Source organism: Balaenoptera borealis, assembly GCF_965194805.1.
Source record: "Balaenoptera borealis genome assembly, chromosome: 6".
In the NCBI taxonomy this organism is placed as follows: domain Eukaryota; kingdom Metazoa; phylum Chordata; class Mammalia; order Artiodactyla; family Balaenopteridae; genus Balaenoptera; species Balaenoptera borealis.
Genome location: NC_138863.1, coordinates 61,392,625 through 61,416,419, shown reverse-complemented (window position 1 = coordinate 61,416,419; position 23,795 = coordinate 61,392,625). Strand labels below are relative to the sequence as shown.

At 36.9% G+C, this 23,795-nt stretch overlaps 2 protein-coding genes across 3 annotated transcripts in view; both read left to right on the top strand.

Moving 5' to 3' along the window:
• DCAF17 (DDB1 and CUL4 associated factor 17) overlaps positions 1–17,933 on the top strand; it is a 39,100-nt gene extending 21,167 nt beyond the window's left edge. The window contains exons 10-14 of one of the 2 annotated variants that reach the window (XM_082395413.1): positions 3,288–3,397; positions 6,407–6,497; positions 7,219–7,302; positions 9,311–9,466; positions 10,250–17,933. In XM_082395413.1, coding sequence (XP_082251539.1) covers positions 3,288–3,397; positions 6,407–6,497; positions 7,219–7,302; positions 9,311–9,466; positions 10,250–10,417 — 609 coding nt within the window. In that variant the 3' untranslated portion in view covers positions 10,418–17,933. Of the gene's footprint in view, positions 1–3,287; positions 3,398–6,406; positions 6,498–7,218; positions 7,303–9,310; positions 9,467–10,249 lie in introns of those variants that run through there. The other variant, XM_082395414.1, reaches the window with a different exon arrangement.
• The window catches only part of CYBRD1 (cytochrome b reductase 1), an 87,716-nt gene continuing 73,362 nt past the window's right edge, over positions 9,442–23,795 (top strand). Inside the window, exon 1 of the mRNA XM_082395437.1 lies at positions 9,442–9,466. Coding sequence (XP_082251563.1) covers positions 9,457–9,466 — 10 coding nt within the window. The 5' untranslated portion in view covers positions 9,442–9,456. The remainder of the gene's footprint in view (positions 9,467–23,795) is intronic.

The window sequence follows — 23,795 nt, the reverse complement described above, 5'->3', positions numbered from 1 at the left end:
TTAATAATTTGTAAACAACGTAAAGTACAGGAGAGTACAAAGAATATAGCAAACACTTGTATGTGCTACCCAGAATTTGAAACATTAACATTTGAAAATTCTCAGGGCACCAAAGATTTATTAGGTTTTTTCTCCTTACCATCTCCTTGATCCCATTTAAACATCTCTGAAGCTGCATAATGGGAATCGTTGATGGAATGTATTCAGGCTGCCTCTGAAATTACTGGTGGAATGTGTAGTTGGTTCTGCTTCTTCATGGTTTGTTGCTCTTGGCTTTCCAGAGCAGAACCAGATAGAACTCTGTTGGTCACAGTATAAACACTGAAACACTTTGAGTTTTCAAGGATATTTTAAAGTTATATATGGCAGAATAGAAAGAAAGGGTATATGGCAAGACAATAGACAAAAAATTACCCCTTGAGTTAATTTTTCTTTTTTTTCTTTTTTAAAATGACTTAGGCATTGATTTATCATTTAATAAACATTATTGAGGGCCTACTGTGTGCCAGACTTGGCTGGGGACACATTCCCTTCCCACAAGTTGCTTACACTCTCAAAAGAATGTGTAGGGAAATAAGATGCAGTCCGTTAAGTACAGTGATTGAGATGAGTGCAAGAGTGAGTGCACAGAGGAGGGGGGTTCTATCTTTGTTTTATATTGCTGATTTAGTTTAGTTTATTTCTGGAGCCTCTTGATACATCAAATGAACTTTTTATGAGGCAGACTCAGCTTATTCCATACCCTTCTCTTCCAGAATCTTTCTCCATCAGTCACTGTTGGACCCAGTGGCTTTGAGAGTCACAGGTCACCTTTCACCACACTGAAGACGTACACAGTCTTGGGTCCATTTATCTATTTCCTTTGATGTCATGGCCACCAGGGAACATGGTGTATAGTGTGTTCTAGTTTTTTTTTTTTTTTTTTTTGTCTTTTTGCAGGAGCATTCTTCCCTTCCATTTTCTCATTAACCTATCACATGTGGGAGCTCCTGTTTGGCCCAGCCCAGTGACATCCTCTTTTACAAATGGGGACTGTTTCCCGCAAGTCTGTGGTTTGATTATTCACCTCCCAGCAGTGGACATCCTTCAGCCACCAGGACCTGTCACATCTCTTTTTTGCTGAACTTTTCTATCTAGTCAAACCCTGCACAGTTCACATTCTAGACATTTAGTAGATATTCTTATATAAGAACTGATAATACATATTCTTTATGTGTGTGTACAAAATGGCCTTCAACATCTACATCAAGCATGCCTGTCAGGTATTCTCCTTGTATGATTACTGATTATAACATTTAGTCAGATCTTATTTCAACATATTTATAAATAATTGCTAAATCCAGGGGAGTTTTCAGTCCTTTTGCTGGACAACTTTGTTGAAGTGATATTACCTTAATGATGCATATGTGCATTACCTCCCCACCTGTCAGAAAAATAGATAACCCAAAAACATATATGTAGGCAAACTGAAGAATTCAGAAAATGATTCATAGCTTTCTATTAAACTGAGCTTTAAACTAGCATTTGAGCAAATAATAAAAACTACAGAAGCTGATAATAATGCTGCCTAGTATTTAACACAAAGAGAGATAATGTTTCTTTTGCATGTTGTATTTAGATATTATAATGAAGAGAATAGTCTCCTAAAGAAAGAAAGCTATGGGGTTTTTTTTGTGTGTGTGTATGTGTGTATATATATATATATATATATATATATACATACACACACATACATACATACACAGCATAAAAAAGTTTTATATTAAACAAAGGAGCCTTTGGAGCTAATGCCAAAATGTACACATTAGTTTTAGTGGTTGCAACCAAGATGTTTAATTGTATTGATTTTCTTATATGTAAAATGCAGTAATACCACCATTTCTATTAGAAATCGTTAGGATACTTATAAAAATTCTTGAAAAATTAAAATGCACGTGCTAATTTGATACCTAAAATGTGTTAAATTCCAATTTTTAAAAAAGCATGGCATACAAAGCACTTGTGATGTAACCCCAGCCTACCTGTCCAGTCTCATGGCTGGACACTCTACTTCTGAATTTAATTTTATCTGCTACTCGTGTTTGTGGATATACATGCTAAATGGATCAACACTTCTGTGCTTTTGATTTTGCTGTCTCTTCTTTCTAGCCACTTTATTCTCATTTCAAGGCAGAGTTCAGGCTCCTGAAATTCTGCTTACCTGGGTTGGATGCTTGATAATATCCTGTGCATAGCTTGACCACTTTGTTTTCTACACTGCCTTATTCTATTTCTGTTTCAATATCTCCCTTGTTGAATATGAGCTTCTTGATGACAAGGATTATGTTTAGTGCCTAGTGTGATACCTTAAACATAGTGTCCTGTCAGTATATGCTAATGGAATTAATAATTTTATATGTCAGAAACTTTTATGAGTATCTAATAGGGAAGATGACATCATTTCATTTTACATTGGAAAAATTAATTTAAATGACTTGGATAAAGCCAGTGAAGTTAATGTATCCATGCTGGTATTAGTCCCCAGTGCTCCTGTGTGTAAGGTAAAACATTTATTACGTATGTGATCACATATGGAGGTATCTTTTCTTTATTTTAATGTCTAAATATACTACTATGAAATCAATCTCTCTACTTACCTTAAGTGCTAAGCAGTATTAGACCGTTTCCTCAGCATTAGAGTTTAAAATCTGACTTTTGCAAGGAGATTATATGACCTGTTTGGTTGCATGTTTATTTTTGTGCTATCTACTCTTCTGATTGACAGTTTGTTGAGGATAGGGAAGGGAGAAGGATGTTGTGGGGGACTGCATGTACATAATTATGGCAGAGTTAAGTAATGGAAAATCCGTGGACTTTGGAGTCTAATCTGCTGTTTAGTAGGTGCAGAATACTAAGCAAATGATTTATCCTCTTTGTGCATCAGTTTCCTCATCCATAAGATGGGGATAGCAATATATGCTTCAAGTATTGCTGAGATCAAAAGAAATATTGAGTATAAAACATCTAATGCAGTGCCAGACATACATTAGGTGCTTGAGTTATGGTAACTTCTTATTTGTGAGCTATAATATATAGTGCATGGTGCATCTATGAAATTTCTGAATTTAAATGTTCTGGATTTCTCAAGTTTGAGTGTCCTAATTCAGCCCTAATACACATCCCAGTTAAGCTGGTTAATGTTTTCTCTTCCTTTACTTTTGACTTACTGATCTATCACTGATGCTGGATTTGAAAAATTATTTTATTTTTCCTTAATTTTTATTTTCAATATTTTGTTCCAACTTCAGGCAAAAAACGGGGTCCAAGAAATGGAGTGTTGTTCTCTAGAATCTGACTGGATCTATTTCCATCCTGATACTTCTGGTAGAATAATACATGTTGGCCCAAATCAGGTCAAGTGAGTATTTTCCTTAGTTACTTTAAAGATAAAAGTAGCCTTTGGTAGTATTTATTGGCATCTTTATTTTTGCCAGCTAACTACTGAGCAAATTGTGGAAATAATTAGCTTGTTGTGGGGTGCTTCCTCAGAGAATGGCATCTAGAAAACCTGACTTTATTCTTTCAACCTCATCATTACTGTTTGTAAATATTACATTTGAGTAAGTTCTTTGTTGGATGATTGATGACGTGTGAGGAAAAGGAGATTACATATTGGTTCATCCTCATCAGGTCTTAATTCATTCTCCAAGATCAATGAGAGAGATGATTTACCTTTGTTCTAAAAGACAGCCTTACTGCTGGAGAAGCAGCAGGTTGTTTGAAGTAAATCTTGTTGTATTTGGTTTACCCACATCTTCCACACAGTTGACCTCTCCTTCCTTGAAACACTCTTCATTTGGCTTCCCTGACACCACAGTGCTCCTGAATATTTTCTTCCCTCTCTGATCTGTCTTTCTTAGTATCCATTCACGTTCTTCCTCTTCTACTCAGACTCTAAGTCCTCAGGACTTCGACACTCTTTTCTCACCCTTCATTCCCTGTCTGCTTGATTCTCCTGTTTATTCCCTTGGCTTTAAAGATCATGTATACACCAAAACTCCAAAATTTTTCTTAGCACAAATCTCTCATCTAAGCTTATGTCATAAGTCTGGAATCATTCTTGACACTTTCTTACCTTCTTGTCTTTCATCAGTATATGTGTACTTAAACACTCACTTGCATTTTCTCTCTCTCTCTCTCACACACACACACACACACACACACACACTCACACGTACCATATATCCCATCAATCCAGTTTATTTTGCTACTAAACATTTCTTAAATCTGCCTCTTTCTGCCCTTGGCCACTGTCACCACCTTGGTCAGACCATTGTCATCACTAGCCTAGACTATAATAGTTGCCTTCTTACAGGACTCCAAGAATCTACTTTTTACTCTTTAAGTCTGTTTTCTTCCCAGCAGCTAGAGTGATTTTTAGAAACATTAACAAACACAAAAACCTAACCAAGTGAATTCTGCTTTAACCTTTTTATGACCTCCTATTGCACTTAAGATAAAGACCAACATACTTAGCTGGTCTAAAAGATTCCTCCCACTCAGTTTACTTTAGGCATGCTGTCTTTTCACAAAGCTGAGGACCTGTTCCCTCTATTTGAAGTCTGTTTCCCCTACCTGTTTTGCCTAATTTCTATTCATATTTTATGCCCCCTTAAATGTCCCTTTTTCAAAGAGTGCTTCCCTGGCACCCTTCATTAGATTAGCTGCCCCATCATATTTTCACTGTACCCACTATGTAATCTTCTGTAGCACTTACAGCAATTTAAATTATTTGTGTGATTACCTGTTTAAATATCTAGGATGGGAATCATGAGCTCCATGACAGGGAAAGAGTCTGTCTTGTTGACACCTGTAACCCTGGCACTGAGCACAGGTCTTAGTACAGAGTAGGTGCTCAGTAAGTATTTGTTGAATAAGAAGAGTAGTGTCTGCATTCTTTATTTCGTATGCTTCATGATAATTAGTCTACTCTGGATCAGTTATAAGGAGGATGAAGGGACTTAATGAAAAAAGATTATGAACTTTTATAAAAAGTCATAAAAAGTATGGTCAGCTTTTTTTTTTTTTTTTTTAATTTATTTATTTATTTATTTATTTATGGCTGTGTTGGGTCTTCGTTTCTGTGCCAGGGCTTTCTCTAGTTGCGGTAAGTGGGGGCCACTCTTCATCGCGGTGCGTGGGCCTCTCACTATCGCGGCCTCTCTTGTTGCGGAGCACAGGCTCCAGACGCACAGGCTCAGTAATTGTGGCTCACGGGCCTAGTCGCTCCGCGGCATGTGGGATCTTCCCAGACCAGGGCTCGAACCTGTGTCCCCTGCACTGGCAGGCAGATTCTCAACCCCTGCGCCACCAGGGAAGCCCCTATGGTCAGCTTTAATAAACCTTACTCTTAATGTTTGTTACCACACATCTTTTATATTAGTTTGAGTTTAAGAAAATAAGGTCCACAAAGAGTGTGTGCCCTTTTGCTAGGTTTTAAAAGATAGGCACTCTTAAATATTGGCACTAATTAAGATAACTAATTAAGGAATTTAAAATGTAAATTCTTTTTATTTTTTTAATTATCTATTTATTTATTTATTTTTTGTCTGTGTTGGGTCTTCGTTTCTGCGCGAAGGCTTTCTCTAGTTGCGGCGAGCGGGGGCCACTCTTCATCGCGGTGCACTGGCCTCTCACTGTCGCGGCCTCTCTTGTTGCGGAGCACAGGCTCCAGACGCGCAGGCTCAGTAGTTGTGGCTCACGGGCTTAGTTGCTCCGCGGCATGTGGGAGCTTCCCAGACCAGGGCTTGAACCCGTGTCCCCTGCATTGGCAGGCAGATTCTCAACCACTGCGCCACCAGGGAAGCCCTAAAATGTAAATTCTTTAAAAAGAAAAGTATTAAGTCATTTGCAGTTTTAAAATATTATTCTACCATGAAAACTCTCGGTTTAGAACTTAGTTGCTAATCCAGTCTATATTATATTTAACTCTGAGTGTTGTTCATTGATACCTCATTCTATCTTCAGAAATAAAAATGTAAATATCTACTATACTGCCATTGTTAAAGCTGAAATGTTGAAGACCTGCTGCAGGCTGGTAGAGAGGAGGTTCTTTAGAGTAACTTTTATTAAGCCAGTTTGGAAGATAGTGTAAGGACTATCAGCAAGCTGCTGCATTACCTACTTCAATAGCACCGGTTGTCACATATCCTGTTTTTCTGTTTAACATAATCTCTAAATTTGAAGAAATTTATGGACACTTAAGTTATCAGACATTAATATTTTGGACTAATCAGGAGGAGAAGAGAACTAACTCGGTGTTGTTACTATAATTTTCATTTGTTAAGTTTCTTTTCAGTAGTTCAACTTTGACACTTTGATGGTGTGTTGAGGTCTTAGGTTCTTAGAATCCTTTTTACCTTTTCAGAGTTTTAAAGCTAAGTGAAGTAGAAAATAATAGTGCCCAGCATCAGATCTCTGAAGATTTTGTCATTTTGGCCAACAGGGAGAAGAACAAAGTAAGTCAGGAGTACTTTAAAATCCTTTGTATATCACTGTCTTTCTATATAAGAATATAATATGCAAATGTATTTATCTTTTAGTGTGGCAGAAAAGAAAAGCACAGTCCTATAAAAGTCTGTTCATTTTGTCTACATGGGTAGCTAGTCTTAGCCCCATGTATAATATCTATGAGATTTGAAGAGAGTTGATTATATTGACTTTATCTTTTGCTTATTTCTGTTTCCTTTCTGGATTTCTCTTTAAGTTTTTATTGATGAATTATCAACCTTTGGGTTTAATTAATTGTGCAAACTTAGGGTAAGAAAGGTTAGATATAAACTTTAAAAAATTACACACCATTCTTTAACTCCAAATGGTTCTTTGCCTTTAGCATACAAATTAAGAGCCTGAAGAAAATCATGCAGAGGGAAATTTCCAAAAGCAGATCGACTGTTTATTTGCTGTACTATACTAAGGCAAAAATCAGAAGGGCAGGTGAAGTAGCAAATGTGTAACCTTTGTATTTCTATTTTGGTATTTTATCCATTAAAAACTTTACCATAATAAAGTATTTTTATTAATTGGAGGATCCAAAATCTGGTTCAGAATTTTCTCAGTTGAGGAAAGAATTGTGGATGTTAGGGAAGGGTTGGTTAGTTAACAAATTCGTTAATACAGTTTTGCCATTGACTACATAATAGGACTTGTCATATATTTTTATTTCTCTCCATATGATAGAATGAAAACTTACCCACTGTTACAGCTTCTGGACGGGTGGTAAAAAAAAGCTTTAACCTTCTGGATGATGACCCAGAACAAGAGGTATTACTTTAGCCAGAAATAATAAACCAAGCTTGTATGAACTTGCCCTGGGGTAGAGGTTGGGAAGCTCCATGCAACCTTAGTCTGTAGGATTGTGTGTGCTATTTGAACCAATGTGTCTCTGTCTCCTCTCTTTTCATATTGGAATTATTCTTAAGATTTTGTTTGCAGAAGATTTCATAGGACCGAAATAATTTGAAAACACTATTATTAGCTTGTTGTTTTGTTGATGTGCACACTTCCTCGGGCAATCTCTTAATAGAAAATTATTGAGTTATATCTTGATAACTATGGCTTTTGCCTTGTTTTTCACTTACTAGACATAGATGTATTTGTTAATGTTCATGAGCCAGAGGAGGAGGGTGTAAGGGTGTGGTAAATCAGTTCAGCCTTTGGTCTCAACTTGACATTGCCAGTCACTAAGCTAATACATTTTTATCCTTTTCTTTAAAAAAAAAAAGCACTGGAATTACTCATGAAATCAACTCAAAGTGTTCATACTTCAAGTATATAGCCTTTGCGTAAATACTGAATCCCTTTAGACTCTATATAACTATATAGTTCATATGACCATTTCTAGGTAGAAATATTGAGTAGCCAGCCCTCTAAGGATAGTTTTTGAAAATCTTTTAAAATAGGTTGGAGGTGGCACAGTATGTGGCTACTCTCAAAAAAGAAAAAATACATATTCTTTGGAACCAAATATATATTTATTCTTTTGAACCATTGAGAACAAAGCAGAAGGCTTCCTACCCTGTATGTAAAACTGTATTCAAGAAAAACATACCAAAATTACCAAAAGGTAGCAAGAATAATTAAGAAGGGAGAAGGTAGTAGCAAAGAGAAAGATACTCTACATTGTGAGATTAGGAAACAAAAACTTTTCACCTGTAAAGGAAAAGTTGAAAGGGGTTGTGACTAAAATCTATAAAATTACTGACACTCAGGCAAGAAGTCACCTTTTGAAGTTTGACCAAGGTAAGATAAAGGCAAAAAGTAAACTAAAAGGAATCACTGGTAATAAATCTACGTAAATTTTTATGTCATAGGTGGTAAAGGCAGAAAATGTAAATGGATTAAAAAGCAGTTTGACCAAGTGTGAGTGAAGGGTTAGTATTTGGTGATTAAGAGAAACTTGCTGTGCCTGTCAAGATGTGCCATCCCTGGAAGGGTGAGCATAGATCTGCTTCCCCATGAGGCTGTTGGAGTCCCAGGTTTTCTTCCTTGAGACAGAGTTCTGGGGTTAGCTTTTTCTCTCTTAATGTCTTTACCATCTTTAATCATTTCTAACTAACGTCTCTTATCCCAGTCCTGTTCTGTGGGTTGGATTTCTGTTCCTAATATTCTCCCTCAAGTATAAGCAGCCATTTTTGCTTTCTTTAGGGAACCAAAAAGGTTTTTTTTTTTCTGCGCCACATGGCTTACAGGATCTTAGTTCCCCGACCAGGGATGGAAAGCACGGAGTCCTAACCACTGGACCACCAGGGAATTCCCTAAGAAAGGGTTTTTTTAAAAAAGGATGGCAAATAGGGTCATAAATAGTATATGATGGGCTATCAGTTCTTCTTGAAATGACTTGTGTTTTTCTGTTATGAGAACCTTCTGAGCACAGTGGGCAGTCTTGAGGTTTCAGAACTGAGTTTCATATATTTAGTCCTATCTGGAAACCAGTGAACACACCTATCAGTGTCAGCAGTTGAATACCTCTTTCACATTTGGAGACACTGTGGCTTGCTGTCATAATAGAGAATTTCAGTTATACTTTGGCTGAGACCTACATAGACTTGGTTGTGTTCATCAAAATCTGTAGGATACTTCTTGAGTCTTAAAAATCTTGAGACTGATGTTTTACTAGGCAGATAAGTGGAGACACATTTCTATCTATGCTCCCACCCATTCATTTTTCTTTCTACATATTTTTATAAATAATAGTTAAGCCACAAATGTAGAAATAATCCTAACTGGATTTTGCCCCTCTTTTCTTTTGCCTTATCATCTATTCCCCAAGACTTTCAAAATTGTGGACTATGAAGATGAGTTGGATTTGCTTTCTGTGGTAGCTGTTACTCAAATAGATGCTGAAGGAAAAGCTCACCTGGATTTCCACTGTAATGAATATGGAACTTTACTTAAAAGCATTCCACTCGTGGAGTCATGGGATGTGGTGAGTAGAGTCCATGGAATACAAAGTTGTAAGACTTTCCTTTATAGGTGACATTTATTGGAACAGATGTTACTGTGTTCATGTCAGTCCAGATTCACCTATACCAGTGACCACATGGAAGAGGTTATCATCCTACATGCAGGACAAAATGAGTACTTCTTTAGACTTTCTCCTCTAGGGAGTAGAGGATGCCTCCTTACCAATGGCTTTAAAGATAAAGCTTTATGCTTTTTTCATGAGACATGCTGTCTATTTCCTTACCATAGTCTAGTTTTCTCCCATTTTATAAGTTTGGTAATGTTTTTAAAAATAAAAATACACTGTATCGAATCCCCACAGTTATTTAATAGAGACAAATCTAAGCATGTAGGGTTTTTAAGCACTCTTGGAAGTGTTTGCTCTTCTAAGTGTTATAGAATATAAAAGTTATAAAGAACAGTAGATGTTACTTTACCCAATCATTGTTTTATCAATGGAGAACCTGAAAGATTTAGCAACTTGCCCACAGTCACAAGTGAAATAGTGGCAATGTTGGCAATAGAATCTGGGTGTTCAGACTCCTAAGTCCAGGGCTCTTTTCAGTCTCAACATTTTGTGTAATGCTTTTCTCATAAGTCGTCTGCATATCCACAAATAATGAAAAATAAACTATTTCTGGCAGCTATGTTGCCTCCAAGTGTATATTTGAACATCCCTAGCATAGACGCTGTGACATTTTAATGACCCAGTAGTGAATATGATTATGTGAAGAGGAGATTCCATTTGCCTGTGTTTTCGTTACAGACATATAGCCACGAAGTTTACTTTGACAGAGACTTGGTACTACACATAGAACAAAAACCCAGCAGGGTCTTCAGCTGCTATGTTTACCAGATGGTATGTGACCCTGGGGAAGAAGAAGAAACCACAAACAGAAGTTGTAAAAAAGATTGCAATAGTTTTAAATTTTGAGATGTAACTTCTGAGACTTCTAGCCAAACACCCCAGCAGCCATGTCCAGTCCTCCTTTTTATTATCTGCATAGCATATTCTCCAGTATTTTCCAGAAAAGGTCTTGTGTTGACTTCAGATCACTGTGACTTCTTTTTTAAACTCTTGCCATACAGGGTGGTGAGGACTTCATTTTATGTAGAGATTTTTTACAATGACATCCCAAGAAGTCTAGCATTTTGCAGTTTTTAGGCGGGTGGTGATGCAAATATAAAACATTGAAGAGCAGAGAAGGAGGTTAATTCTAATTATTGGGAGAGGGTCATTGATGAGTAGGTGTTTAACGTGGTTGTTAAAGGATGGCCTGGGATTTTGATTGGTAAAACTAAGGGGGAGAGATAAAAAGAAAGATACAAAAGATACAGAAAGAAATCAAGAAATCCTGTATCCTCTCACCCAAACTTTAAGGATGGAAAATGAGATCTATAATATGAAAGCATACTTTGAGCCAAAAATGTGTCATCACAGTTTAAAAAATATATATATGTATATATGTTTTGTATTTGTATATAGTATCAGGAATTGGCTATAGTTCCCCAATTATCTTTTCTTCCATGGTTTTATTCTCTTGGTTTGATGTTCCCATTGTTTTTTTTGTGTGTGTTTCTGTTAGGCTAATGTAAAAGATTTCAAGCAAACTGTAAGTGAAATTTTTTTTCTCATATGTAGGCTGTTTAGCTGTTAATACATCTAAGAGTGTTGTGTTCATTTCACTCTTCTATTTATTTGGTGAGTCTTCCAATCCTGCTTAGGCAATATTTTCATACGTAGGCAATAAGATAAAGGTATCCTGGGTTGTACCAGCTCTGCTCCCCGTAGAAGAGTAGATAAAGTCCCAGGAGTTCTTACTAGCTTGGAAACTGACTGGCAGCTAGGAAAAGGTTTTGGCTCTATCTTAGCTGTGAGATGAGTATTTTTTCTTCTTTATTAGAACTGACCAAAATATGATCCTTGAACTCAGATATAATCATTCTTCAGAATGTTAAATAAAAGCAACCCAAGTAAAGGGAGGAAAATGTTTCTTTGTGGTTCCTGTTTGAAAAATCCAGTTGCTTGCAATACACATGTTTAGCACATTTCTCTGATTCAGGCTCAAAAGAATAACTAGTAAAAATAGAAGGGGAGGAGACAGCAGTAAAAATCATTGCTGATTCAAATTTAAAATTAAAATATGGGATTTTAGCTTGGATGATTTACATCAAAAGCCTCCAGTTTTTCCTTCAGTTTTGGCCTGATCCCATGTTAAGAACAATGTGAATTCTGCCCTGTTCTGCCCTTAAAGTTTGCGGATAAATTTCAAGCTAATTATGATCAACAGGGCTGGTGAGAGAAAGGCGTTAGCTATTCCAAAAGTCTAGAAATTAGTAGCAGAGTCCATAAATTAAAAAAAAATAAAGGGAACAAACCTAAAACTGTCTTTTGTGCAATAGAAAAGAAGATTGCTAACATTTCAGAATAAGGGAAAATATTTATATGTTGGCTAAAAATAAATCTTTCCGAATCTGCACTTATGTATAATAACCACTTGGGAAAGTAAAAGTGATTACCTCATGAGCAAGATGATAAAACTGTCTTTGTATATTAAATTCTAATACTTTTATATCTACTAGTTGAAAAATCCATTCTCGTTTCATGCATATTTAATAGTACTATTTAATATAATATTTGAAGTCAGAGTATTTTGGAGACATGATTGTGATTACAAAGCACAGTTATGAATAGCTGAATAGTTATGATGTGCTAGATATTGCCCCAAACTTCCAACTAGACATGAGCTATATCTAAATAGTCCTGCCCAGTGAATTTATATCTTGAAACACAAGTTCGATAAGAGGAAATAGATAAATATCAGAGAAAAGAAAAGAAACCAGTATGGTGGGTTTCAAAGCAGATGCAGTGCTATGTAAAGGCAGAAAGCCTGCTCTCCATTTCCAAAAGTGTTTCAGAAAAGGATGTCTTAAGACTTACTAAATCCTGTCAGATTTTTTAAAAAAGCAGGTTTGTTGAGTTTACCTTTCTCTAAGTCATTGCCTTCTTTTGATGAAGGAACTCATCTGTTCAGAAAGGCATCTGAGAACTATCTGAGATTCCTGGCTGCTTTTTTGGTGGGGGCAGGGTTGGGTGGAATACTTCCAGTCAAGACAGGAACTGACCACTAAGAAACGCCTATTGTCTCACTGCTGCCCAAATCAAACTAGACCTGGATCCACATGCCATATGGGCCAGGCAGGAAATGCACCTAGTGTGAAAGACAATAGGAAGTTGTGGACAGTGTAACAAATAGAGCTATGCCCCAACTAAAGGGACAAGCTGCTACTGCTTAATGAATTAAGCTGCTACTGCTTAGTTTCAGCCAGTTGTAACACCATGTGGGAATGTGGACTGCATGATTGTTAACAGGAAGGTTAATAAAAAGGGTGCCAAAAGATAAAGAAGATAGCAAAGAATGTGGGAAATGCACAGGTAACAGACATAGCAGGAAACAATAGAGCATGCTTCCCCCAAAATTATTGGCTTCCCAGCTCCCCACAGTGACATGCAGCTGCTCATTCCGCCGCCTGCCAGACATGAGACTGCTGTTCTCCTGAGGGTATATGGAAGTGGTAGTTAATATCCTCCTGCCCCTCCTTAACCCCCCTCTCTACCTGACTGTTTTAAAGGCTTTAACTATGTGCCAGCCTACTTAACAGGTGCTAGTGACAGGCATAAGACATTATGGGTGACATTTCTGAATGTTTAATGCAAGATTGGGTGAAACAGGGTAGCTTCTTTTAGCAGGTCCAGATATTAAGCTGATGAGAGGTATATTTCTGCATTTCTCTCTTTGATCTAAGAGTCTGAATTCTCACAGTATCAGTGCAGCAAGATTATTGTTCTTTGACTTTCTAAAACGTTTCTCACAACTCAGAGAGAAAACAAAACAAACCCTATCATAGTTGCTATTTGAACTACCATGTGAGGAGATGATACTGTTCAATTTAAAAAAACTAAGGTTTTGTTCCACATTTTTCCATCAATTGAATGTTTTGTTTCTTGTACATACTTTTTTCTTAATGATAACTTATATTTATTGAGTGCTTTCTATCTGCCAATCACTGTGATACATGTAAAATGAATTGTCTCACTTAACATTCAAAATAACCATATGAGGTATGAACTACCATTTTTCTTCCTCATTTGTAAAATGAGGAAGGTGAGGCTTACAGAAGTTAATTTGCCCAAGGGCCTACAACTAATAAGTGCAGAGATGGAAAACACATTCAGATTTGTTTGACACAAACTTATGCCAAATTTCCTCTAAAGCTCTCAAAGGCAAAGGATGTTATTTTATCCCATATGTAGCATATTAACAATGATAACATTGGGTATATAGGAAAATGCTTAAAAGTCTTTTTAAAAAATGATTAGGTATCCAAATTTTGGACAAAGTTTGGATGAGACACAATTGGCCTATTCATGTATATAACTTGACATAAAAGATGGCTCTTCATGCAATGGCTGAAAAAAGTCAGTTTTTAAAAAGGTACAAAAAAATGGTACTCTCCTCTTGTTTGTGGTGATAATAAACACCAGTATTAGTAATTACTCTTAATGTAACTTGGCTTTCTTTTCAATATTAATATATTTTCTTACCTTTCTTACAATGTTTGCATGTATGACTTACCTTTTAGAATCCCAGGGATTATGCAGGGCTAATTTCCGGTCCCTGTGTTTCTATAGAGTCTCTATCCTATAGAAAGAATAATTTATTTCAGGCCAAGGATAGATAATAGAAAGATAAGACCAACTGGCTTTTCCTAATTGTTTTATTATAAAAATTTTCAAATTTACAGCAAAATTGAGAGAATTTTACAGTAAATACCCAAATACCAACCACATGGATTCTACATTTTATTCTACATGTTTTATTACTTATCCATCCATGTTATTTTTATGATGCTTTTCAAAATAAATTGCAGACATCAGTATATATCCCCCTAATACTTCAAAAGGCATATCATTAAGTAGGGTTTAGTGTGGTTTCATTTTTTTAATTTTTAAGGTACATTCACATGCAGTGTAATGCACAAATGTTAAGTATAAATTTGCTGATTTTTCCCAAATCCATACACCTGTGTAACCCAAACCCTTTTCAAAATTTAGAACATTGCAATCATGCCAGAAAGTTTCCTCATGCCCCTTCCCAGTCATTCCCTACCCCAACTCCCAGATGTAACTACTGTTCTGATTATTTTGCCTCACAGATTAAATTTTTCTATTCTAAAACTTCATAGAAATGAAATAATGCAAAGCATAATGCGTCTTTCACTCAGCATGTTTTTGAGATTAATTCATGTTGCCTGTGTCACTGGTTCATTCCTTTTTATTGCTGAGTATTCTCTTGTATGAATATGTCAGTTTGTTTTTTCCATTTTCCTGTTGATGGACACCTGGGCTGTTTCCACTTTTCTCTTTTTTTTTTTTTCTTTTTTTGCTGTTATGAATAAAGCTGCTATGAACATTCTTATACAAATTTTTTTGTGAACACATGTCTTTATTCCTCTTGAGGAAACATCTAAGGATGGAATCATTGGGTCCTACGGTAGGTGTATGTTTAGTTTCATAAAAAAACTGCCAGACCTTTTTTCCAAAGGACTGTACCATTTTACATGCCTTCAACAATGGGGACTTAACCGTTACTCCACATTTTCTCCAACATTTGTGATTGTCTTTTTTATCTTAGTATTTTTGGTGGGTGTGTAATCATTTCCAGTTGATACTTAGATTGTTTCTATAATACTTGTGCCTAGTAGCCCTCTTGTCAGATCTATATCCCTTCATCTTTTTAAACACCACCCCCCACAAGGAACTGCTGAAAACATTCTTTCTTTGTGATAATAGTTAAGGTAACCTAAAACTCAGGTTGAGTTATTCTTTCTCAAACATGGAATACATTGCTCACCAAGGAACCCTTTTGCCTTTAATGGAGACCAACATCCGAGGAAAAACCTGGGTTGCTAAAGGGACATGTCAGACTGTTTCCACATGACTGCTGGAGCTGGACAGGATGGCCCCAAAACATTGTAATAAAACAGAATATGACCTTTCCCTATAATGATTATGAGTTCATGTTATTTCTAAATCAGGTGAATTTTTGATGCTAATAGGAAAGCATATTAAACAACCTTTATCCTTTCCCCAGTAACTATATTAGATCTCTGTGTGGTTTTAATTTATATTTCCTTATTAACTAATGATAGTAAGCACATTATGTGTTTGCTTGCCATGTGTAAATTTTTAGTTTTTTTAACAAATTTATTGAGGTATAATGTACATACAATGAACTATGCATATTTAAATAATACAGTTTGATAATTTTGATGTGTATGCATCCATGAAACCATTGCCACAATCAAGATAATGAATACATCCATCACCCCAAGAAGTTTCCTCTTGTTCCTTGTAATCCCTCCCTCCTGCCTCTCTGTTCCCCTCCCCCTTCCCAAGGCAACCACTAATCTGTTATTGTCACTTTAGATTAGTTTGAATGTTCTAGAATTTTATATACATGAAGTCACATAGTAAGTACTTTTTTTTTTTGGCTTCCTTCACTCAGTGTTGTTACTTTGAGATCCATCTGCGTTGCATGTATCAATAGTTCATTTCTTCTTATTGCTGAGTAGCACTCTATTATATGTATATAATCACAATTTGTTAATACATTTACCTGTTAATGTACATTTGGGTTATTTCCCTTTTTTGGCTACTACAACTATAAAGCTACTATGAACAGTTGCATACAGATTTTTATGGACAGACGTATACGTTATTTCTGTTTGGTGAATACCAAGGAGGGAATGACTGAGTCATATGTTTAGGTATATGCTTAACTTTTTAAGAAGCTTCCAAACTGTTTTTCCAAAATGGCCAAACAAAATTAATCTGCATGATGTGATACTCTATATAGAGAACCCTAAATTAGACTCCACATAAAAACTATTAGAACTAATAAATTAATTCAGGAAGGTAGCAGGATACATGATTAATATACAGAAGTCTGTTGCATTTCTTTATACTAACAATGAAATATCAGAGAAAGTTTAAAAAAAAAATCCTGTTTAAAATTGCATCAAAAAAATACTTAGGAATAAACTTAACCAAGGAGGTGAAAGACCTATACACTGAAAACTATAAAACATTGATAAAAGAAATTTAAGATGATTCAAAGAAATGGAAGGATATCCCATGATCTTTGGGAGAATTAATATTGTTAAAATGGCCATACTACCTAAAGCACTCTACAGATTTAATGCAATCCCTATCAAAATACCCAGGACATTTTTCACATAGAACCAATAATCCTAAAATTTATGTGGAAACAAAGAAGACCCAGATTTGCCAAAGCAATCCTGAGCAAAAAGAACAAAGCTGGAGGCATAACTCTCCCAGACTTCAGACTATACTACAAAGCTACAGTAATCAAAACAGCATGGTAGGGCTTCCCTGTTGGCGCAGTGGTTAAGAATCTGCCTGCCAATGCAAGGGACACGGGTTCGAGCCCTGGTCTGGGAAGATCCCACATGCCACGGAGCAACTAGGCCCGTGAGCCACAACTACTGAGCCTGCACGTCTGGAGCTTGTGCTCTGCAACAAGAGAGGCTGCGATAGAGGCCCGCGCACCGTGATGAAGAGTGGTCCCTGCTTGCTGCAACTAGAGAAAGCCCTTGCACAGAAACGAAGACCCAACACAGCCATAAATAAAGAAAGAAAGAGAGAAAGAGAGAAAGAGAGAGAGAGAGAGAGAAAGAGAGAGAGAGAAAGAGAAAGAGAGAGAAAGAAAGAAAAGAAAGAAAGAAAGAAAGAAAAAAAGAAAGAAAGGAATTCCTTTAAAAACAAAACAAAACAAACCCAGCATGGTATTGGCACAAAAACAGACACATGGATCAATGGAGCAGAGTAAGAGCCCAGAAATAAACTCACACACCTATGGCCAATTAATCTACAACAAAGGAGGCAAGAATATACAATGGAGAGAAAACAGTCTCTTCAGCAAGTGGTGTTGGGAAAGCTGGACAGCTACACATAAATCAGTGAAATTAGAAAACTCCCTCACACCATATACAAAAATAAACTCAAAATGATTTTAAGACCTAAATACAAGACATGACACCATAAAACTTTTAGAAAAGAACATAGGCAAAACATTCTGGGACATAAATCGTAGCAATATTTTCTTAGATCAGTCTCCCAAGGCAATAGAAATAAAAGCAAAAATAAATAAATGGGACCTAATCAAACTTAAAAGTTTTTGCATAGCAAAGGAAACCATCAACAAAATGAAAAGACAGCCTATGGAATGGAGAAAATATTTGCAAACAATACAACTGACAAGGTGTTAATTTCCAAAATACATAAACAGCTCATACAACTCAATTAAAAAAAAAAAAAAAACACGGCCAAAAGACCTAAAGAGACATTTCTCCAAAGAAGACATCCAGATGGCTAATAGGCACATGAAAAGACGCTCAACATTGCTAATTTTAGAGAAATGCACATCAAAACCACAATGAGGTATCACCTCACACCAGTCAGAATGGCTATCATCAAAAAGTCTACAAGTAATAAATGCTGGAGAGGGTGTGAAGAAAAGTGAACACTCCTACGCTGTTGGTGAGAATGTAAATTGGGGCAGCCACTATGGAGAACAGTATGGAGGTTCCTTAAAAAACTAAAAATAGAACTATCATATGATCCAGCAATCCCACTCCTGGGCATATATCCAGAAAAGACGAAATTACTTTAATCTTCTTAATTCAAGAAGATACATGCATCCCAGTGTTCATAGCAGCACTATTCACAATAACCAAGACAAGGAAGCAACCTAAGTGCCCATCAACAGGCAATTGGTTTAAGAAAATGTAGTATATATACAATGGAATATTACTCAGCTATGAAAAAAGAATGAAATACTGCCTTTTGTAGCAGCATGGATGGACCTAGAGCATATCATACTAAGTGAAGTAAGTCTGACAGAGACAAGTATTATGCGATAACACTAATATGTGGAATCTAAAAAATAATACAAATGAATCTATGTACTAAACAGACTCACAAACAAACTTATGGTTATCAAAGGGGAAATGGGGGGAGGAATTAGGAGTATGGGATTAACAGATACAAACTACTGTAAATAAAGTAAACAACAAGGATTTATTGTATAACACAGGGAACTATATTCAAAATCTTGTAATAGGACTTACTTGGTGGTGCAGTGGTTAGGAATCCGCCTGCCAGTGCAGGGGACACGGGTTCGATCCCTGGCCTGGGAAGATCCCACATGACGCAGAGCAACTGGGCCTGTGCGCCACAACTACTAAGCCTGCACTCTAGGGCCCGCGTGCCACAACTACTGAAGCCTGCGTGCCTAGAGCCATTCTCCGCAACAAGAAAAGCCACTGCAATGAGAAGCCCGTGCACCACAACGAAGAGTAGCCCCTGCTCGCCGCAACTAGAGAAAGCCTGCATGCAGCAACGAAGACCCAACACAGCCAAAAAAATAAAATTAAAAAAAAATCTTGTAATAACCTATAATAGAAAATAATCTGAAAAAGATACATATATATAACTGACTCATGTTGCCGTATACCTGAAACTAACACAATATTGTAAATCAACTATATTTCTATTTTTTTTAATGTAAATTGCTGTGGACAAAGACCAAAAAAAATCTGCAAACTCATGACTGCTTTCCAGCATACCAAGGGCCAACTGTGTTTCTAAAGAACCTCTTTTGCCAGTTATGTGTTTTACTGTCATTATATAATTTATTACATTAATCCATGAAATATGAATATTGAAAAGTTTGCTTTTATTATTAAAAAGTTAAATGCTTTGAAAGACTTGCTATAATCAGGTCATTAAAAATATCTGTCAAATAAGGAGTGGACAAAGTAGCTGTGAAAGACTGAGAGATGTCTTAGCCTTGGGTTCCCTCAAAAACAGAGCCTGAAGCAAAGCGTATGTGCTACTTCTGAGATAAGGAGTGAAATCCCTGCAGGAATGAAGAGCAGGAGGAATGAAGCAGATACAGAAGGAAATCCAGTATCAACCTGGCTAAGTGCAACTAAATGCTTAATCTCATGGATCAACCTCTGAGAAGGCACATGAACTGCCCCTGGGCAGTATGTGAGGGACAAGGTGGGGAAAAATGGAGAATAATCTATCCCCCAGTTCTTATCATCTGCCACTCTTCAAAGCTCACCCCCAGAACATCATTCCCCTGAATTTCCACACTGCACAAGGCTGAGTTCACCTTGACATCAATGGACAGAAAGCAAGGGGAACTCAGAGAAACGTGATGAGTGAGGTCGTTAGGCAGGTTGTGCCAGCATGAAGTTTGCAGAGTCCACACAGAATGGTGTTGGTAGCAGTGGCTGGAACAAGAGAGGGGTGAGGGGGGCTTCCCTGGTGGCACAGTGGTTGAGAGTCTGCCTGCCAATGCAGGGGACACGGGTTCGAGCCCTGGTCTGGGAGGATCCCACATGCCGCAGAGCAACTGGGCCCGTGAACCACAACTACTGAGCCTGTGCGTCTAGAGCCTGTGCTCCGCAACAAGAGAGGCCGCGATAGTGAGAGGCCCGCGCACCGCGATGAAGAATGGCCCCCGCTTGCTGCAGCTGGAGAAAGCCCTCGCACAGAAACGAAGACCCAACACAGCCATAAGTAAATAAATAAATAAATAAAAATTAAAGGAAAAAAAAAAAAGAGAGGGGTGAGGCCAAGAGAATTTGATTTTGTACAAGGTGTCTGATAAAAGGGGGAACTGAAAAAAATGGAAGGATTCTGGACTCAGATTTCTTCACTTGTATCTCTGGGTTCTGGTCTGCTTTAAAAATACCAGTTCTGGAAATGATATCCAGTGAGTGTGGTTTATGCCAGAAAGATGGCGGAGGACACCAATCAGCAAAATCAAACCTAAAGAAAACTTCTTGGCCTTATATCTAAGATAGTTAAATGAATGTACCCTTTTATATTTTAAGTTGGAATAAAATGTTTACAAGTTGTATATATCTTTATACAATGATTTCCTTTTTAATTAACTTTTTAAGTTAACTGACCAGACTTCCTCAATAGTGTCAGATAATAGAACTTGTTTATTCTTTCTAAAAGATTAAGCCTTATTGATTTTTTGGATAGTTCTTTGATTTTAATAGTTGGGAAATGCTGAGTTTTTTAAAATTGAAGTATAGTTGATTAACGTGTTAGTTTCAGGTGTATAGCAAAGTGGTTCAGTTACAAATATATATATTATTTTTCAGATCCTTTTCCATTATAAGTTATTACAAGATATTGAATATAGTTCCCTGTGCTGTACAGTAAGATATTGATCTTTAATAACAGCTTTATTGTGCTATAATTCACATACCATAAAATTCACTCTTTGAAAGTGTACAATTCAGTGATTTTTAGTATATTTACAAAGTTGTGCAACCATCATCACTATGTAATTCTAGAACATTTTCATCACCCCAAAGAGAAACCCTGTACACATTTGCAGTGATTCCCATTCTTCCTTTCCCCCAGTCCCTGGCAACTGCTACTCTACTTTCTGTCGCTATGGATTTGCCTATTCTGGACATTTTATATAAATGAAATCATGCAAAATGTGGCCTTTTGTATATGACTTCTTTCACTCAGCGTAATGTTTTCAAAATTTCATCCATGTTGTAACATGTATCATTACTCCATCCCTGTTTTTGGCCAAATAACATTTCACTGTATAAATGTAATATATTTGGTTTATCATTTCATCTGTTGATGGATGAGTTGATTCCAATTTTTAGCTATTTTCAGTAATGCTGCTATACACATTTATGTACACTTTTTTTACAGCTACATGTTTTCAATTCTCCTGATACATACCTAGGAGTAGAATTACTGGGTCATATGGTAGCTCTATGTTTAACTTTTTGAGGAACTGCCAAACTATTTTCCACAGCAGCTGAACCATTTTACATTCTCAACAGCAGTATGCAAAAGGTCCAATTCCTCCACCTCCTTGCCAACAATTGTTATTTTCCATTTTTTATTATAGCAATACTAGTGAGTGTAAAGTGGTGTTTCATTGTGGCTTTGATTTTTATTTCCCTAATGACTAATGATGTTGAGCATCTTTTCATGTGCTTATTGGCCATTTATATCTTCTTTGGAGACATATCTACTCAAATCCTTTACCCATTTTAATGGGATTATCTTTTTATAGTTGAGTTGTAAGAGTTCTTTATATATTCTGGATATAAGTCCTTTATCAGATGTGTGACTTGCAAATATTTTCTCTCGTTCTGTAGGTGGTTTTTGCTCTTTCTTGATGGTGTCCTTTGAAGCATAAAAGTTTTTAATTTTGAAGAAGTCCAATTTATCTGTTTTTTCTTTTGTTGCTTTTGCTCTTGATGTCATAAGAAACGATTGCCTAATCTAAGGTCATGAAAATTTACTCCTATTTTTTTTCCAAGAGTTTTTCATCATTTAAATTGACTGTTTAATCTATAATCTTGGGATGAATGGAATTTAATATTACTTTTTTTTAAAAATAATACTCTAGTTTTTTTTTTTTTTGGTTTTAAAAAAATTTTTTTTAATTAATTTATTTATTTTTAAGCTGTGTTGGGTCTTCGTTTCTGTGTGAGGGCTTTCTCTAGTTGCGGCGAGCAGGGGCCACTCTTCATTGCGGTGCGCGGGCCTCTCACTATCGCGGCCTCTCTTGTTGCAGAGCACAGGCTCCAGACGCGCAGGCTCAGTAGTTGTGGCTCACGGGCCCAGTTGCTCCGCGGCATGTGGGATCTTCCCAGACCAGTGCTCGAACCCATGTCCCCTGCATTGGCAGGCAGATTCTCAACCACTACGCCACCAGGGAAACCCCAACACTACTTACTTTTTTATTCCTCCATCTATTACCTGGAAAACAAATGGCAGTTTGATTCTAAGTTTATTCACAAACTCGAGGCGGGGGACTGCCCTGGGAGGGGTGAACATGAGGGCTAGGAGGGATGTTGCTGGGAGTCCATTCCCAGTAGGAGTTGGTGAGAGAAACAGGCCCCAGCCACTGGCCTCACTTAGAGCTAGAGGAATAAGATTTCATCCACTCCTAAAAGGAAGTGCGGGGGAAACGAGGTACTGCCAACATATCAGTTCAGGCCCACTGGTGGGTTATCTTAAATATTTTTACTTCCCCAAAGTTGAGGTGGTTGTGGTTTTCACATGCTCCTACAGTGAGTGAATACACATTCTATGATCAGTGAGATTAATATCTGTTGTTTTATAAATATTGACTCTAATAGGTGACAACAAAATCATGTCTGTGATATAAGCTTGTATGACTTTCTGAGCAATTATTAACTTTTTCTGTCTCAGAATCTTAGAATTTTGATAATGTATTATGATAAATATCTGTTACCCATTTTATTTATTTATTTATTTATTTGTTTTAATTAATTTATTTTTGGCTGTGTTGGGTCTTTGTTGCTGTGTGCAGGCTTTCTCTAGTTGGCGGTGAGCAGGGGCTACTCTTTGCTGTGGTGCACGGACTTTTCATTGCAGTGGCTTCTCTTGTTGAGGAGCACGGACTCTAGGCACATGGACTACAGTAGTTGTGGCTCGCGGGCTCTAGAGCGCAGGCTCAGTAGTTGTGGCATGCGGGCTTAGTTGCTCCGCAGCATGTGGGATCTTCCCCAGCCAGGGCTCGAACCCGTGTCCCCTGCATTGGCAAGCGGATTCTTAACCACTGTGCTACCAGGGAAGTCCCCCTGTTACCCATTTTAAACTTAGTAGACTACACAGAAGTATCTAAGAATGCGTTTGAGTCATCGCAGGGACGTGACTGCTAATAAGGACTAAAACATTGAGACACAGCAGTTTCTGTGGCTATCTCATGAGTTTGATCATTGAACTCATTAGGTGCTCTATCTTCAAAGAACAGCATTGTTAATTGTGCTTTTAATGACATAGGAATAAAACAAGATGCATTTTAACAGCTATTGATACCTGCTAGAAGAAACGTATGTTAGGCAAGGAAGTGCAGGTAATAATAAAATGTCCGTGTCAATGAATACTAAAATTGCATACAGATTCATGAAATAAGACTTTGTGTCTGCTGATGTTAATCTAAAATTCTAATGATGGAAAATTCTATGTTTAGGTGAGTTCAAAAGTGCATAGTCACTGACAGTCATTCTAATAAACAATATCATTTGGGATATAGTACTAGAGTTAATACCTAGAACATTTACTCATCTTTGAAGTTTTGAAAAATATATTGGTGTTCCAAGGAAAATCAACAGATTAATCAGGAGGGAGGGGAATT